This window comes from Pogona vitticeps, chromosome 6 (assembly GCF_051106095.1).
Source record: "Pogona vitticeps strain Pit_001003342236 chromosome 6, PviZW2.1, whole genome shotgun sequence".
NCBI classification, from domain to species: Eukaryota; Metazoa; Chordata; class Lepidosauria; order Squamata; family Agamidae; genus Pogona; species Pogona vitticeps.
In genome coordinates this window covers 89,431,583-89,448,316 of record NC_135788.1, presented here as the reverse complement: position 1 = coordinate 89,448,316, position 16,734 = coordinate 89,431,583, and the positions used below count along the sequence as shown (strand labels likewise).

General features: G+C 42.0%; 1 protein-coding gene across 7 annotated transcripts in view; it reads left to right on the top strand.

The window, feature by feature from the left end:
* UBTF (upstream binding transcription factor) overlaps positions 1–16,734 on the top strand; it is a 74,594-nt gene that overhangs the window by 40,217 nt on the left and 17,643 nt on the right. For 5 of the 7 annotated variants that reach the window (XM_020799253.3, XM_020799246.3, XM_020799248.3 and 2 more), the window contains 5 exons: positions 4,525–4,566; positions 5,223–5,336; positions 5,986–6,141; positions 9,804–9,959; positions 13,287–13,397. In XM_020799253.3, coding sequence (XP_020654912.2) covers positions 4,525–4,566; positions 5,223–5,336; positions 5,986–6,141; positions 9,804–9,959; positions 13,287–13,397 — 579 coding nt within the window. The remainder of the gene's footprint in view (positions 1–4,524; positions 4,567–5,222; positions 5,337–5,985; positions 6,142–9,803; positions 9,960–13,286; positions 13,398–16,734) is intronic. The other 2 variants (XM_078377827.1, XM_020799254.3) reach the window with 1 other exon arrangement.

Sequence of the window (16,734 nt, the reverse complement as noted above, 5' to 3'; positions counted from 1 at the left end):
CCATGCTTTTCAGACTAATTTTCCAAAGTGACTTAGGCTAAAATAAATATATTTTTAAATAAGATATACTGTTATATTTAAATATACTGTTAGATGTTAATATAATATAATATAATATGCAGTATCATTGAAACCCTTTGAATACAGTAAAACTGTGGAGTCAAATCTAAAATTCTTTCCAGAATAAAAATATTTCAAGTAATGAAAACAGGAAGAAAATGATGCTTTTAAACCTTTTTTGGGAAAGATTTCCATAGTTGTGTTAAGGCCCCAATCCTGCTTCTCACAACCCTGCTGTTTATTGAATGATGGGCCGAAGAAATTCAGGCCTCTGATGCTGATATTAAAGGCTAGTCAGGTTTGTGTGGATGAAAACAGTCAGGAAGATTACTTGATTACCGGCTATCTAGAACTTCAAATATTATTAACCTGAGCCCCGAAATAAACTAGTAACTTGTGCAGTTGATGTAGGATAGACGTACTGTACTGTATTTTGATTCAATGCCAGGATCCTGATGGCTACATTTAGTACCAATTTAAGCTTCTAATCCATCCTCAAAAATGGCTGCACATAGAGAAAATAGAAATAGTTTTTTATGAATATGCGTAAGGTGTGAGTAATTAAGGCCAAACCCTCTTTCTCTGTAGAGTTGCAGCTACTGAATTGTCACAGGTAGTAAAATGTGTGCCTAGACAGCGGTATTACCTGTGCAGTGAGGATAAAGTTGGATCCAGGAGCATTTCCATGCTGCATACTTGATTTTTCAAGGGAAGTGCTTCTATAACTACATAGCCAGCTAGCAAAATTCCAAACCAGCAGTGCCTTCAACTCTATTCAAGTATTACAGTCTGAAAGCAAAGAGTGCTGTAATGTGTGACAGGAGCAAAATACATATAAATCATACCCCCAGCATTCCCCATAAGCCCCTCAGACCTTCACATGGTAAGCATCCCAACATAAGCACAAAGCTTTAAAGCCAGAATGTATATGTGCATTTAGCTGAACACACTTAACAGCCTTCCCATGAGCAGGAGCCCTGACAAAGCAGTGCTTTGAATCATAAGATCTCTGTTATTGCAATAGATTCCGTGTATGCTTTGTGCTCATGCCATAAACATAATATTCTAACTAAATAGAATGTGCTTTTTTTGTCCTAATTAAGTTCCCCAAAGGAGATCTATCTCCAGGTTATTACCTTACTCCAGGATCAGACAATGAGAGTGCTTCCTATAGTCAGTGTATAGGTCCATTTCAACCTATTAAACTTTATATTTTCAAATAGTAATTGCTGACACATGCTAAGTAGTACAGGGGACATAGAAGTTGAAGAGCAAAAGACCATGGTGGAATGGTAGTCCCCCAGCTGCACCCTCTGGGAAATGTTTCTTAAGCAGGATCAGAGCCATGATTAAACAGTTCTTCTTCATAGTCATGTGGATCACACAAATGGATCTGTGCCTCTGCAGAGGCATACTTCAGAATATTCTAGAACTGACCTCCCCTTCCCATATCTTAGAGGTAGCCCCCCCCTTCTCTCTGTGCATATCTAGTGTACTCGGGCATATTCTCCACAATTCCTTTTGGTCCACCAGAGTGTTAACATCTAAGGTAGTACTGAAAACCTCTGAAAGGTACAGGGCAAGTCATCAAGGTGAAACTTTCAGCATAAGCAGCTAGGGAGGTTGTTGCTTGCAAAACATGAGTACAACTGAGGTTGAAATAGATCTAAATAATCTGTTTCTTCCAAATGTACCTGCAATTAAGAGACTCTTACATGCTGTTAGTACTTGGTCCCCAAAGGATAACAGGCAACAGTTGTTCAAGATGTTAGGCTCCAGGGTGCTATTTTTTTTTAAAGAGTGTATGAACCAGTGTCTTCTTTAGGGCTAGGGGAACCACATCCTCCCTGAGAAATGCATTATCTTCTTCTCTGTCATCCCAAACGACAAGCTTATAAAATTGGGCAGATTTTAATTAACCATGAAAGCCTTCGTTAAGAGTATACAAGGTAGGTTTATTACTCTCAGCTAGCAGAAAGATATCCATAAAAAGTCCAACTGGATGGAAGAATAGCTACATTTATTTTTGTCTCAGATACAGTGGTAAGTCAGAAAAGATAGGAACAGTTTTATCTGCAAAATGTATTGCCGATTTGCCACAGTGAAGCTGCTGTGGGCTCTCCATTAGATGTCTCTCAGGACCGAAGTAAGGAATATTCACTTAGAAAAATTCCAAGAGCAAGCCCCATAGGCACCGGTGACAGAGGAATTGTTGTTTAGTCATTACCCTAAGTCGTGTCCGACTCTTCGTGACCCCATGGACCAGAACACGCCAGGCCCTCCTGCCTTCCACTGCTTGAGTTTGGTCAAATTCATCTTGGTAGTTTCAGTGACACTGTTCAACCATCTCATCCTCTGTCATCCCTTCTCTTGCCTTCACACTTTCCCAACATCAGGTCTTTTCCAGGGAGTCTTCTCTTCTCATCAGATGGCCAAAGATGGACAGAGGAATACACATTCTTAATTGCCATCACTGCCTCATAGTAGCCTCTAAGACAAGCTCAAGCTTGTATTTTGTTGGGCTTGCTGTAAGCCTGATATTCTAGTTGTTGATCCCTTTACACCATTTTGTGTGGCTTATCAGTATATGAAGAATCTTAATGAGCTTTTCAGGTATAGTGGACCAATCTGAAAGCAGTCATTGTTTATCTCCTCATTCCAAAGAAGCATCCAAGGCTCAGCAGGACCAATTATATAGGTGATTAAATGCCTCAGAGACAATGGGGAAACAGCATGACCCATATGTTTCTGAAGACATCGCTTCTACCATCCCTGAAGAAATTTGAAGCAAGCAGCCACCACAAAGAAATCAAACAACTCTGCTCAAAAAGGGAGTCAAAACTGGCTGCCCTCTCTACACATCATCAAATCAAAGCACCAATTCATATATGTACTCTGAGATACATCCAGCTGGGTATTGTAGTTTGAAATGGGCAGTAGGTGTTATGGAGACTTAAAAAATCCTGACCCACATTAGAAAATGCAGCCTTGGTATAAATAATATATTTGCTCAAGACAATGAGCCGAGGGGATCGTAATAGCATGCCCAAGAAGATTTCTCTTAAGTGAGTCAGATAGAGTATTGTGCAATGTTGTGAATGGTACATTAGTACCATTCAGTTAATACCATTCAGTGGTACATTTCAATTCTAGTAATAGGTACAGATGCTCAATAATGCCTGAGTCTTTGAGTCTGAGTGGAGTACATGGAATGGGAGAGTAAATCTAAATGGCCTATAGCAGTACAGCCCAACCAGATCTTTAAAAAGCAACACAGAAGCTATTTTTGTTGTTCTTACTGTGGATAATAAACATCCAGCACTTTTAATAGCCCCTAAGTTATTCCTCTAAATTACAATACAGTATTCTTAGTTAATCTCATCTTACCAAAGTGACTTTTTATCCTCACATTTTACCAGAGCAAGATAGTCCAGTCCAGTGGTTCTTAACCTTTTTGAAAGAAACGCCCCCTTGAGCCATTGAGGAAGTTATCATCGCCCCCCTCCCCACGGTGATATCTTATTTATTTATTTATTTATTTATTTATTTATTTATTTATTTATTTATTTATTTATTTATTTATTTATTTATTTATTTATTTATTTATTTATTTATTTATTTATGACACTTAAATCCAATAACCCCTGAAAACAAAACTGAATTCCAAGAAAAAAAAAGTAACATGTTGTTAGCCGCCTAGAGTGGTCCTAACACGACCAGATAGGCGGGATAGAAAATAAATAAATAAATAAATAAATAAATAAATAAATAAATAAACATTTAACGGTTTAGTTGCAAACGAATTTTAAGACGCAAAAAGAAATATAAAAAGGGCATAAAAACAAACCACAATGCAGGAACTAAAAATTTCAAGACAAAAACTCTGAAACTAAATTAAGATTGGAGGAAAATATATATTCATGCACACTGTAAAAAGGCTGCAGCCATCTTCATAGGTTTGGCTTGCTCCAGCGCCCCCCTACCGCCCCCCTTCTGCTCCAGCGCCCCCCTACTGCCCCTTTTCATTCTACTGCCCCCCTGAAAAATGAAATCACCCCCTGGGGGGCATTATCGCCCACGTTAAGAACCACTGGTCCAGTCCATAGGTTCTTCAGATCAGACTAGGATCCTTGGAATAACATAGAAGTGACCATAAGCATATCTCTTAGCCTTAGGAAGTGCTAGAATCCTTGGAGCAAGTGCATTCCAGTTTTGGTGTGGGAGAGGGAGAAAGTCTCCTCACTTGGGCTAAAGTTCTTGATTATAGCTTCCATAGATGGCTGAGTATGGCTGTTATTCCTTCAAAGGTAGGAAAAAGCAGAGCGAGGACCAATGCATTATCTTTTTTTGAAATCATGTAGAAATAAAAAAGTTTGGAGATACAAATTTTGAATGGAGGGGGAGAGGAGGCAAAATCTAAGGGTACTCCAAAAACTGACATTCTTCTGCTGATTTGTTCCACAGAGAAAAAAAGATTATGAAATTGAGCTCTTGCGTTTCCTGGAGGTGAGTATGATCCATTATTTTCTGCCAAACTGATGGACATGCATAAATATTTCCAATTAAAATTAATGGAGCTAACAGATAGTTGTGTTTGACATTAAAATCACTGATTTGTGGCCCTTCTTGAGCCCTTCTTTATCTAAAAACCTAGAGTTTAAATCAGGAACTAATGTATGAGGACTTCATAAAAGCTCACATTAAACTATAGCAGATAGTCTTTAAGATGCCACAATGTATTAGTCTCTTGTTTTTCTGTTTTTGTTTGTTTTTATCTGATATATTGAGGAAATATGTGTCTCTTTTCCCGCCTCCCCACCACAGTATCACATTCTGTAGGTAATGAAATTTCTGAATGGTCTTCACAGGCAGCTTCCTTATTCCTTTGGAGGGGAAGGGAGGGAGACAGAGGGGAAAAGGTAGTGCAGGTATTGGGCTGTTCGTGCATCTTACTCTTAGAAAGCAAAGCTTCTCAGGGCAGGTGAGTAGCTTTGTTCTGCTCCACTTAACGTTTTCTCACTGATATATTTTGAAGATACGTCCATGTTTTTTGCAAATTAATTGACTAGATAGGCACAAGGCAAGAAAAAAAAAACATGAAATAAAACAATGTTTAGAAGGTCATGGATTATTTTTCTTATTTTTCCCCCCCAAAACTTTAGAGCTTACCTGAAGAAGAACAGCAGAGGGTTCTGGGAGAAGAGAAAATGCTGGGAGTAAACAAAAAAGGTGCTACCAGCCCTGCCTCTAAGAAGTCTTCACCAGATGCTGCCAAGGTGAGTGGCACATACCCCTCTAGGGGTAAAGGCAGTGAATGGGATTCATTCTGGGTGTATGCAGTCTTGTGTTTCAGCAGAAGGATGAATCCATCTAAACCAGCCTCAAGACTTCATTTAGAGTGGCTGCTGGGTTTGCTTTGGAAATTCTAGTAAAGATGATCTAATAATCTGCCTTATAATCAAGTAACTAATTGGTTAATAGAAATTTACATATGTCCCCAGATCCAGTACAGGAACTTTTTTGAGATTTTGGAGGAAATGTAACATAATTGACAGTTTAATAAGTTACCACTCTCATTGCTATATATAAATAACCATCTTTTTTTCCTTTTCATTCACTTCTCATTGTAGTGATGTAGCTGAACCAAAATAGTCTTAAAATATAAACAAGCTTCTAATGTGAAGCTCCACCAGTTAAAATTTAATATTGCTGGTATAAATGGCTTCCCCCATTAAGCCGTCAGCTAAACTGTTAGTTTATTAATTTATTGCTTGAAGCTTGCAGGCCCCAAAATAAGCCTCCCAGTTTTTCCACATTTCATTATTATGATTATCATTTGCCATTTTCCATATTGCATAAAAACAAAAAAACAAAAAGTTAAACCCAGAGTTCCACAACCACGAGTCCCTTTGTGCTCTTTAACAGGGAGGTTCTGAGAAACCAAAACGGCCCGTTTCTGCTATGTTTATCTTCTCGGAGGAGAAACGCAAGCAGCTGCAGGAGGAGCGACCTGAACTGTCGGAGAATGAACTGACCCGGCTGCTGGCACGGATGTGGAATGATCTTTCAGAGAAAAAAAAGGTTGTTTAATCAATAATGTGTATTCTCCTTACCATATTTTTGTGGGGGAGGTGTAGGGGAGCATGTATTCCTGGGTATCTCAAAGTCAGCTGGATTTTTCCCCCCCTGTTGACTTCAGTGAAGCCAGGATCTTGACGCTCTCCCTCACCTTTAAAAAAGAGAAGAAATAAAATAGAGTTTAAAAAAAAACTAGAAACCTATGGAAGGTTCTGGAACATTGCAGAACCGCTGGTTCTCTCCAGAAGGCACCAAGCAGCTCCGTCACAGTCTGGGCGCTCCTGCCATTCCATCTTGCGTTACCTCTGCTCATTTATGCCCCAGGTTTGGGTGGGATAGGGGAAGCCATCCGTCAATGGTGTCTTCATCTGATACGGACATGGATGAAATCAGAGCCCCACTGTGCGTTCTGTAGTAGCCACCACCCAGTGCATCTGTGAATATTGCACAGAGTCAAAGGGAAGAAGTCTTGAGGCTTGGTTTTGAAAGCCTGAGAATGAAGGTGTGGTGGCCTCTCTGAGGACTTAGTTGGACACACTGTGATTCGGGTGAATGATTGTTAGGGAAAGAAGTTCCATTTGAATGGGGTAGGGTGGTTTGGGCACAAGCATTAGAGGCTGGCACTGAATAAGGAATCTTGTATCTTACCGTGGAGGGTATCCTATCATGTGGGATGTAACAACAACTACTCTGAAGCTGAAGAGGACTCTACCATATATTCCCAATCAGTTGGAAATCCCAAACTGCTGTTTTTATCCTGTTTTAGCACTTTCTGATTGCTCATATCAGATTATGATATGTGGCCAACTTGATTTCAGTCCTTTTCCCAGAGTTTTCTATGTACAGAATACTTAGAAGTAGTCTGTCTTAGACCATATAGCTTACGGAGGACCACGTACCGTATCTCTTTTTCTGCAAGCCATGGTGGGGAATAGAACTCCCATCCCCTGCATCCGTGTTCACTGAGCTATCGTGTAGGATATAAATAAACTCAGCCAGCTGCATGGTCACATACTGTGAGAGGTTACCATGTGGCACCCTATTTTCACACAGTTTTTAGAAATTTTAATTTAGAAGGGAGTATAAACAAAGGAGCATGAGCTAGACATGCAGCAAAGACCTATGTTGAAGTAACATTTCCCCAAACGTATATATCACTCTCTATTTTAATTTTACCTCTTAAGTACAGAGCTTGAAAATACACTATTTTTTATTTTGAAGGAAGAGAAACTGAACAGAAATTTAGATCCTTAGGAATCGAAACATGATTAGATCAAGCCACCTTTTTTTTCTGCCTTCCTCAGAAATCCAGCATTGGCAATGAGGAGCATGGGTTATTTTTGAATTGCTGATCTGCTAACATGCTCTGTATTTGACAAAATATGTATGTATGATTCCAATTCTAAGCCAACACGTAATCTATGCATGTGAGAAACTATGTGTGTTGTTTTTTTATGTGAGCTTCTGGTTGACAGGTTGAAACCTTGCTTTAGCTGTTCTCTGTACAGGAGAGATTTCTACTTAAGGGAGAAACCTCCAAGTTCTAAAGAGAACACCTTCAGTCCTGAACCACTAGTGATGTCTCTCTGTGAAGAAGAGATCCTTTACAGGAAATGCAATGTTTATATCTACAAGATTGCTCCAATTTTGTGTTTGTATGTCTAGGCAGGACTGTGTTAAGTAAAAAGTTTGCTCCTGCACTGTCATTACTGTAAAGGAAAGAAAATTTAGAGACAGGAAAGGTGTTTTTTGAGTGAAAACAATCAAGAATGTTTGTTAAATTAAGCTAAATTTTCAAAGCATTTTTTAAAAAAAGGGAGTTTAATATGTTGGATAACAAAATGCAACGCCAACCTTTACCCTGTGGAAAAATTAAAAATAATAGAAGATAGGTCAGAACAGAAGTGTTGTTTAAGTGTCAAATTCCTCTTTTTGGCTTATTTTGTTTTATTTCCATATATGCTTGCACAGACTAATACAGCTACCTCTTCTAAAACTATAACTCTTTTTGGCTCTTACTTTAGCTTTGGGCTTTCTCAGAAAACTAATGAAGCTGCAGAAGATTTTCATTTATACATTTGATATATTATATGCCCAAATTGTGTAATAGCTGGTTAATAAATTAATGTATTTGCTTTTTTGTTTATTATTAATTTCTTTGATTTATATACCACCCAATTAGTGCAGTGCTCTATTCTGGGTGGTTTACAACCCAATAATAAAGCTGTTAATACATAAAAATTCACTTGGGTTCTTTAAGTTAAAAAAACACTGACTTCAAAAAAGCACCATAGGACTTTATGTATGTTACTTTGAATAGGTGCACGATCACTCTGTCAAGGTCTCCATGTATTGTGGCCCTGCTCTCATTCTTCAGCTCATCTCACTTATTGAACATGAATATAGTAAGACCAGACAATAGGCCTTTCTAATCTAGCATTCTTTTCACACAGTGGCCGAGTGGTTCTTAACATTTGTTACTCAGGTGTTTTTGAACTGCAACTCCCAGAAACCCCAGCCAGCAGAGGTGATGGTGAAGGCTTCTGGGAGTTGCAGTCCAAAAACATCTGAGTAACAGGTTAAGAACCAGGATGCCTAAAGGGAAACATACGAAAGGACATGATTGCAATAGTATTCTGTGCTGTTGTCCAGAGAAAATGTTAAGCAGGGCCTGATTAGATAGGGAGTTCTAATCCACAGGCTTCTTGAGTAAGAAGCTCTTTAGACATTACTAATTTTATGTACAGTCTTCATCTATGCCCAGAAGCAAATAAGTAGGCATACAACTGATACAATCTTTTCTTACTGTCCACGTGTCTCCTGAAATTTTCCTAAGGTATTTTTTTGCTCATGTTATGATGTCTGGAGTGGAAGAAGAGAAAGGAAGTAGGGACTAAATCCCTGTTTCAACCAAGGGATTTTTCCAGTTTAATTTTGAATGTGCAGTTTCAATTAATGTGACCTTTTGTTTACAAGTTACATTGTTTAGGTTGTGCAATTTTAGTTTCACTGTTAGTGAATTTGGAGGTGTTGGGTTTTTTTTTTTAAAGGATTGAGCTGCATGTACATTTTACGACAGTGCTTTACTTCACTGTGTATCTGTCTTCCTCAGAATCTGTGGCACTTCATAGGAAGAAGCAATGCTTCTTCAGGTCGTGTTCTTGGTCCCCTGATTGGCTCCCAGTGAAGGAGATGGGTTGGGAAGATTGTATTGGATTGCAGCTTTGTTGACTGTTCTGGGAAATCAAACAGTCTTCTGCATCTAATAAAGTAATAATCTGTCAGGAAGTCCTATTTTATCTTCACTTGTCTGCAGCTTTGCTGTACAGGATTCTTGAGACATTCTGGAGGGTGTAAAGACAACTTGTGGAGAAACTGGCTAGATTGAAGCCCTGTTGTCCCCCTGTGTAAACTGAATGTGTGCCCTGCAAAATAGCATTTGCATGTAATAAAGAGGGGCTGTGGTTAGCAGTCATCATCAGCCACTGGCAGCTTTATCACTGAAGAATTCCAGGAAGCTTCTGCTGGAACTCCCAAGTTTCTCCCTGACATAGTGTAGGGTAGAGAAATACTGATTTCAGTCAATCAAAAAAAGTTTTTCCGTGCACCAGTGAATCGTAGTTAATTGCAAGAGATATGATTGTCAATCCTGCTTCTTCCCTTAGGCCAAGTACAAAGCTCGGGAGGCTGCCATGAAAGCTCAGACAGAGAAGAAACATAGTTCTGACAAGGAGGATCGTGGCAAACTTCCTGAGTCACCCAAAACTGCTGAGGAGATCTGGCAACAAAGTGTGATTGGAGATTATCTTGCCCGCTTTAAGGTAAAGTGGAACAGTGGAGAAGGGAAAAGTGGCATTGGGACGGAATAATAGAATCCCTGCCCCGAACTTTTTTCTTTTTCTGAGCAAGCTGATTCTGCCTTTGTGCAGACATCCAGGATATACCGCAGATGATACACATAATTCTGCTGCCTCGTACAAACTGAGTGCAGACGTTGCAGAGTGGAAAGCAGTGATAATGACTGCAGGTAGCTCTGAACTGCCAAAAGGCGGTGGCAAGCCATTTCAAGCAGAATGGTTTTGTTTTGTAGAGACAAGCAGTGGACTTTTATGAGACCACTGTGACAATGGAAGGGGTGGCTCTCCTTGAAAAAAAGGTACAGTGGGGTCTTGACTTAAGAACGGCTTGAGTTAAGAACATTTTGACTTAAGAACCACTCTCATAGGAAAATATTGACTTGACTTACATACTTAGATTTGAGTTAAGAACTGAAAAAAACACGTGGGAGGCAGGGAAAGTGCAAAATTTGAACTTTCAGTTAACTGTTGGCCAGTGAAAAGGGTGCCTGTCTGCTTCCTCACTCCTCCCAGCGTGTAGAGAGTGGATTGGGAGACAGTCTTCAGACTGCCTGGTACTGGACTGCCTGGACTGTATTTTCCCTGCCTTCCCTGAACCTTTCTTGACCTAAGAAAAAAAGAAACAAAATATCCCCCTCTAGTGGTCGAAGGCGGAATAGCAGCTTCCCATTAGTTTCTATGGACGGAAAAGAGCAGATACGGATCAAATGGTTTTCAATGCATTCCTATGGGAAATGCAGATTTGACCTGAGAACTTTTTGACTTGAGAACCGCCTTCCAATACGGATTAAGTTCTCAAGTCAAGACCCCACTGTATTATTCTCTGTAGATAAAAAGAGCTACACAGTGGGCATCCAAAATGTGAAGGGCACAGTCCCTATTATGCTGAACGCTGGGGAAGCATAAGGCTCGTGCAAGGTAGAAGTCCATTTCAAGCTTACGTTGGAAAGCTGTATTTGGGCAAAGGGGAGCCTTCTGTGGCTATAGCTATGTAGGCACAGAAAAGGGGTGGCTTATGTCATGAAGCTCAGGGTCCATGTGATCTCTTGGTGAAAGATTGTGGCAGGGAGCACAGAGGTGCATATTGCTCTGTTTGCTGGCTCACGTACAGAATTAGATAAAGGACCACTGCTGGGCAAATTTGAAAGGAAAAATGAATCCACTTGCTGGACGTGTGATTCTGGATGCAAGGCTAGGTATTGGATAAGCCCTCCATAGTAGTCTGGAAGATCCTAAGAGAAGATCCTCCAGTCAGTTAGTTTGAGGAGGTGTGAACATTGTTGGAAAGGATTTGGGGCAAGAGGTCCTGTGAGTAGGTGCAAGAATTGGTCATTCATAAGATGAAGAAAAAGGCTGGTGACATAAAGATGTGGAATTTAGAAGAATTCTGATGAGGTATATATATGCCCTACCCCAAAAATAAGCCCCAGTTAAGTGAAACTCCTTCCATCACCATTGTGCTGCAACCAGAAGAAGATGAAATGACTGTATTTGAATAAAAGTAGATTGTTGTACATGAAGAAAGGAAAATATCCCCTGAAAATAACCCCCAATGAGTTTTTTGGAGCAAAAATTAATATAAAACCCTGTCTTATTTTTTGGGAAATACAGTAGGCACTTGGATGAGGATGATATTGGTGGGATGAGGAATCTCATGGATTGTTCATTCTGGACACATAAGAGGAAAACTGTTTTGCAACAGGCACATAGAAAGATGGGCAGAGTGAAGGACAAGTGGAGTTGGTCTCTTGAGCCCAAGTAGGTGTTAGATTTGAACCAACTGGAAGGTTGCTAAAAATTGTGAACTAGAACCTATATGATACTTCATATAGGTAGAAGCATTGCACATGGTAGAAGCACTGCATATTAATTAATAGAGAATTGGGACTTTGTAGAGGGGACAGAGTGCTGTAAGATGGGATTTGTCTTACTTGGCATAGCAGCTAAGCAGAGTGAACAAAATGAGTATAACATAAGTGATCTTAGTTTCTAATGGCAGCCAGTCATCTTTATAGAAGAAGGCTTGAGTTTCCTTCCTAAGAAAGTTTGTCATCAAAAAATCTTGTGCGTTTTATTAAGATTGATCATGCTATGGACAAGCTAGAACAAATGGAAATTTAACGGTTATTAGTAGCAGATTTCCAACAGTGACGTGAGAGAACCTGTGGTGTGGACAGAGAGATGCATGAACATGGATCTCCTTCACGATGTGCAGTTAAACCAGAGTCTAGCTTAAAGCAGTGTTGCTGAGGGATATCATAGAAAAGAGCATTGGAGTAGTTGTGTTTTCTTACATTCCTGGAAATTAGGAAAGAAGGGTGTAGTTTTTTGTGAGGCATGTGCTAGTGCAGAAGTGTATTTGTATACCTTTTTTTGTGCAGGAGCATATGAAGGAAGGGATATGATTGCAAATACCAAGTGTTGCTCCCGAACTGTTTTGCACAGCTGCAGAACCTGTATATGTGACTGTACAAAATGGGTGTTAGGGACTGCTTTGGTTTATGGGCCAAAGAGATTCCAGCAAGAATACCAGGAGTCAAATCCCAAGATGCATAGGGGCACTCTGCTGTTGACAAGTATCTCCCAGTGTGGTTGTCCAAGCCCCATTTACATTGTTTCACTGTCTTTCATATACTACAGTATATGCATTATGTACTGTAGTACAAACATACACATATGGATGCTTCCACATTACTCATATGCCTCTCTCCTCTTACGGCTGTCAAGTGTTAAAAATCCTACATTAGCACCAGAGTAAGGTAGAAATGATTTTTGTAGCAGAAGAGAGTTGTGTGTTTTTGGAGGGGGGGGCGTTTACACTGCTAGAGTGCCAAAGGCTGATCTATTTCTTTCCCAACTGCAGTCCTCTGCTGTCCTAAAATGCCCTACCGGGTTGCTGCTTAAAAGCCCCAGTGAGGCTTTTAAACACACCAGCAAGGCCTTTTTCTTTTTAAAGCCTCACTGCATTGTAGAAGGGAGGAGAGGAAATCAGTTGTTGCTCACCATTCAGTGGGAGATGAGCTTTTCAGTGGGGAAGCTGTTGGCTTTGATCAGGTCCTCTTGTAAACTGATTCTGATCCACAAGCCAGCCACTTTCTATCCCCAGTACAGATTATCATTTTATGAGTATCTCTTACAAGTGCTGTTAAAGGGATGGGATTTGGTGTACATTTTTGTCTCAGATAGTAAGAGGCGTGAAAATGGGATGTAGTCACAGAGCAGGCATACAACTGTGAATTCTGTACTTAATGGCATTCATAAACTAGAGCAATACTTTATTTTCTGCCTCAGAATGACAGGGGGAAAGCACTGAAAGCCATGGAAGCCACCTGGAATAACATGGAGAAAAAGGAGAAGCTGATGTGGATTAAGAAAGCAGCAGAAGATCAGAAACGATATGAGGTTGGAAATTTGTATTATTTATTTTTATTCTGGCTTGTCTACAATCCATCAGTGTGAGGAGATATGCAGGCCAATGTGTTAGCTGTGTAAAGATTAGGTGTCATGTATACAGAATGCTAGATTTTGCATTTTCCTTTGCATGTTATTTGGATAATCTGCCTAATATACAGTGGTGCCCCGCATAGCGAGGTTAATCCGTTCCGGATTAACCGTCGCTATGGGGAAACATTGCAATACGGAATGGAAAACGCCATAGAAACGCATTAAACTTAGTTTAATGCGTTCCTATGGCTCTTAAACTCACCGTTCTGCGAAGTTTCTCCATAGCGCCGCCATTTTCGCACCCTCGGTAAGCGAGGGCAGGGCGCAAAAATGGTGCGGGCAGCCATTTTCTGCACCCGGCGGCCATTTTGGAACCGCCAATCAGCTGTTCCCAAAATGGCCGCCGGGTGCAGAAATGATTGCAATGCGATGTTTAGCCTATCTAAACATCGCAATGCGATCGCATTAGCAACCGCAAAAAAACGGGTCGCTATGCGGATTCGTCATTAAACGGTGCGCTCGTTAAGCGAGGCACCACTGTATATTCTTTTTCATGGCCTCTGTGAATTCACACATATGGGTATTGTCTGTGCCTGTGCTGACTCTCTCAGAAGATTCTAGAGCTAAAAGTAACAATTTTATGGTGTGATCCTCCACGAGGTATACGCTCCTCCCACCCACCATCTTCCCCAGTTCCTTTTTTCCGCCGAGCTGAACGGTTCTCAGGAAAGATTGAGCGCTTCGCTTTTTGTCTTCTGGCTATTTTTCTAGGCTCCTTTGAGCTTTTTGTTTGCTTATCTTTACTTTAATTGCCTATTTAGTGATCCTCCGCGTCTTTTGTTTGCCTAATCGGCTTCCCCCGGTTTTTATTCCCCTCTCTTTCCCCCTTCCCTTTCCCCCCCCCACTAGTCTTTTGCTTATGGCCTCACTGTCTCCTTTCAAACGATGTACTACTTGTGCGAATAAAATCGCACTTTCCGATGGTCATAGCCAGTGCCTTTTTTGCCTGGGTGAGGAACATCCGACCCATTCGTGCCCCACTTGTAAAAACTTAACCAAGCCGGCACTTAAGCAGAGGCTCCAAAGACTTCGGTCTTACCTTTGGCAAACGGCCATGAATCCTCCTACTGCTTCTTCGGAGGCTGCTAGATCTCCTGCTCTCTCAGCCGATAGGCTTCCAGTGGGCCAGTCTACCTCTGACTCTACATCTGTGCTACCAGCTAAGGACACTGTTGAGAAAGCAAAGTCGTCTGGTAAGCACAAATTGCCCTCTTCGCAAAGATCTCGAGCACACGACCCAGGCCCCAAGAAAAAACCTAAGCCTGCTCCTAAGAAGCCCAGGAAGGACAGACTTCCCCGCGTGGAGCCTCCTCAGCTTTCCCTACCCTCCCCCGTCCTCGAGGAATCATCCAGAGAGGCCCCTGAGTTAGCCTTGGACGGAGAGGATGTCCATGATGCAGCAGCCCCCCCCCCGATGCCGCTTCAAACTCCGAGCATTGGCCTCATTGGGGCTGCGCCACAGTCCAGCCTGGCCTCAGCCCATTCCAACCCTGACTCAGGGCAGGCAGCTGAAAGCTCGGCATCCAATCTGGAGGTTCCCCCTTCTCCTCCACAGAAGAGAACGGAAAAACGAAAGCACCTCTCTCCACCGAGATCTGTGGCATCACAAGGCGATTTCTGCCCCTTCCCCACGGAACTGTATCAGTGTTTTGACCCCTACATCTGGCAAACCCTGTATGAAAGGTACCAGTCTGAACAGGCTAAACGGCCCCGAACGACGCCGGACCTCTCCCAGGCTGCCCCTTTTATGGACTGGAACCGCCTCTGCGCGTCCACTTCTGCCCCGGCAGTCTCAGCTCCATCTGCATGCCTTTCTGCCCCATCTAAGTTCACCTCACTACCTCAAAAGCAAGACAAAGCTCGCAAGGCTCTACCGCCACGTCCCACACCTCCGATGCCGGACCCGATGTCACCTCAAGACCCTTTCAAGGTCATGCCGACTCAACGACACCTAGCCCCCATGACAGAGGGTTTTAGTCAGTCAGACTACCCTTCGTCTCCAGGCTCTCCTGAATCTTCGGAGGCACAACACTCTCAGTCCTCCCATGAACCCGAGCTACCTCCCCTGCTTCCAGAAACAAGGATAGCCATGTTTCGTCTACTTCGGACGACTTCTCCTCCTACTCTACCCTCATCTTCGAAATGGCACAAGCTCTGCACCTTGATACCGAACAGCCCCCATCTGCTGATGCCGACCCGGTGTTCGACGACATCAGTCAGGAGCGTCCCACTCCTTTGAGTCTTCCTTTCAATAAGTCTATCCTTCGACTTATCAAAGACACTTGGGGAAAACCCCCTTCCACTATGCAAATCTCTTGCCGTACCAATGGCCTCTATAGGACCCATGGTGTCAATGCCGAATTCCTCAATAAGCATCCAGTGCCTAACTCCATCATTGTTGAGTCCAGTCAAGCGCGATCCCATGCCAGGTCTAAACCTACCCTGGCCAATAAGGATGGCAGAAAAGTTGACACATTGGCAAAATGGATTTACTATTTGCAATCCTTTTTGCTCAGAAATATTAGCTACCAGGCAACCATGGGCGCCTTTCAGCGTCATCTCTGGAACCAAGTCCTTCCTCTAATTGATGTGGCCCCTGAGCCCATGAGATCTGATCTCATCAATATCCATTCTCAAGCCATTTCTTTGGCCAAGTACCAGAGGATTACGGCACGACACTCCGCTGAGGCCGCCTCTAAGACTTGTCACCTCCATTTCCATTCAACGCCATGCCTGGCTCAAGTCCTCCACAATCTCTGATGACACCAAGTCAAGAATCGAGGACTTGCCCTTTGATGGTGCCAGCCTGTTTAATTCAACAACCGATGACACCATGGAGGACTTCCATAAGAAGCGCCAGACTGTGCGCTCTTATTTTAATCAGCCTTCTACCTCCTACCAACGAACCTTCTACTGCTCGGGCCTGTTTTACCCCAAGCAATATCGAAATCAAAGGTTCCAGCCTTACAGGCAATATCGCTCCCATCAAACCGACAGGTCCCTACCTGCCCCTCAGCCTTTGATGGCATCGTACCAACCTCAAAACACTCCTCGTCAACGCCAATCCTTTCGTAAAGGACAGCGAAAGGGTAAGCAATATTGACAACTACCATTGCCTCCCTTTTCTGACATTTCTCTTTGCCCACTGAACTATACCAGACTGGCCCCATTTTTCCATCGTTGGCAAGCCATTACATGGGACAAATGGGTTTTATCTATCATAACGTCTGGCTAC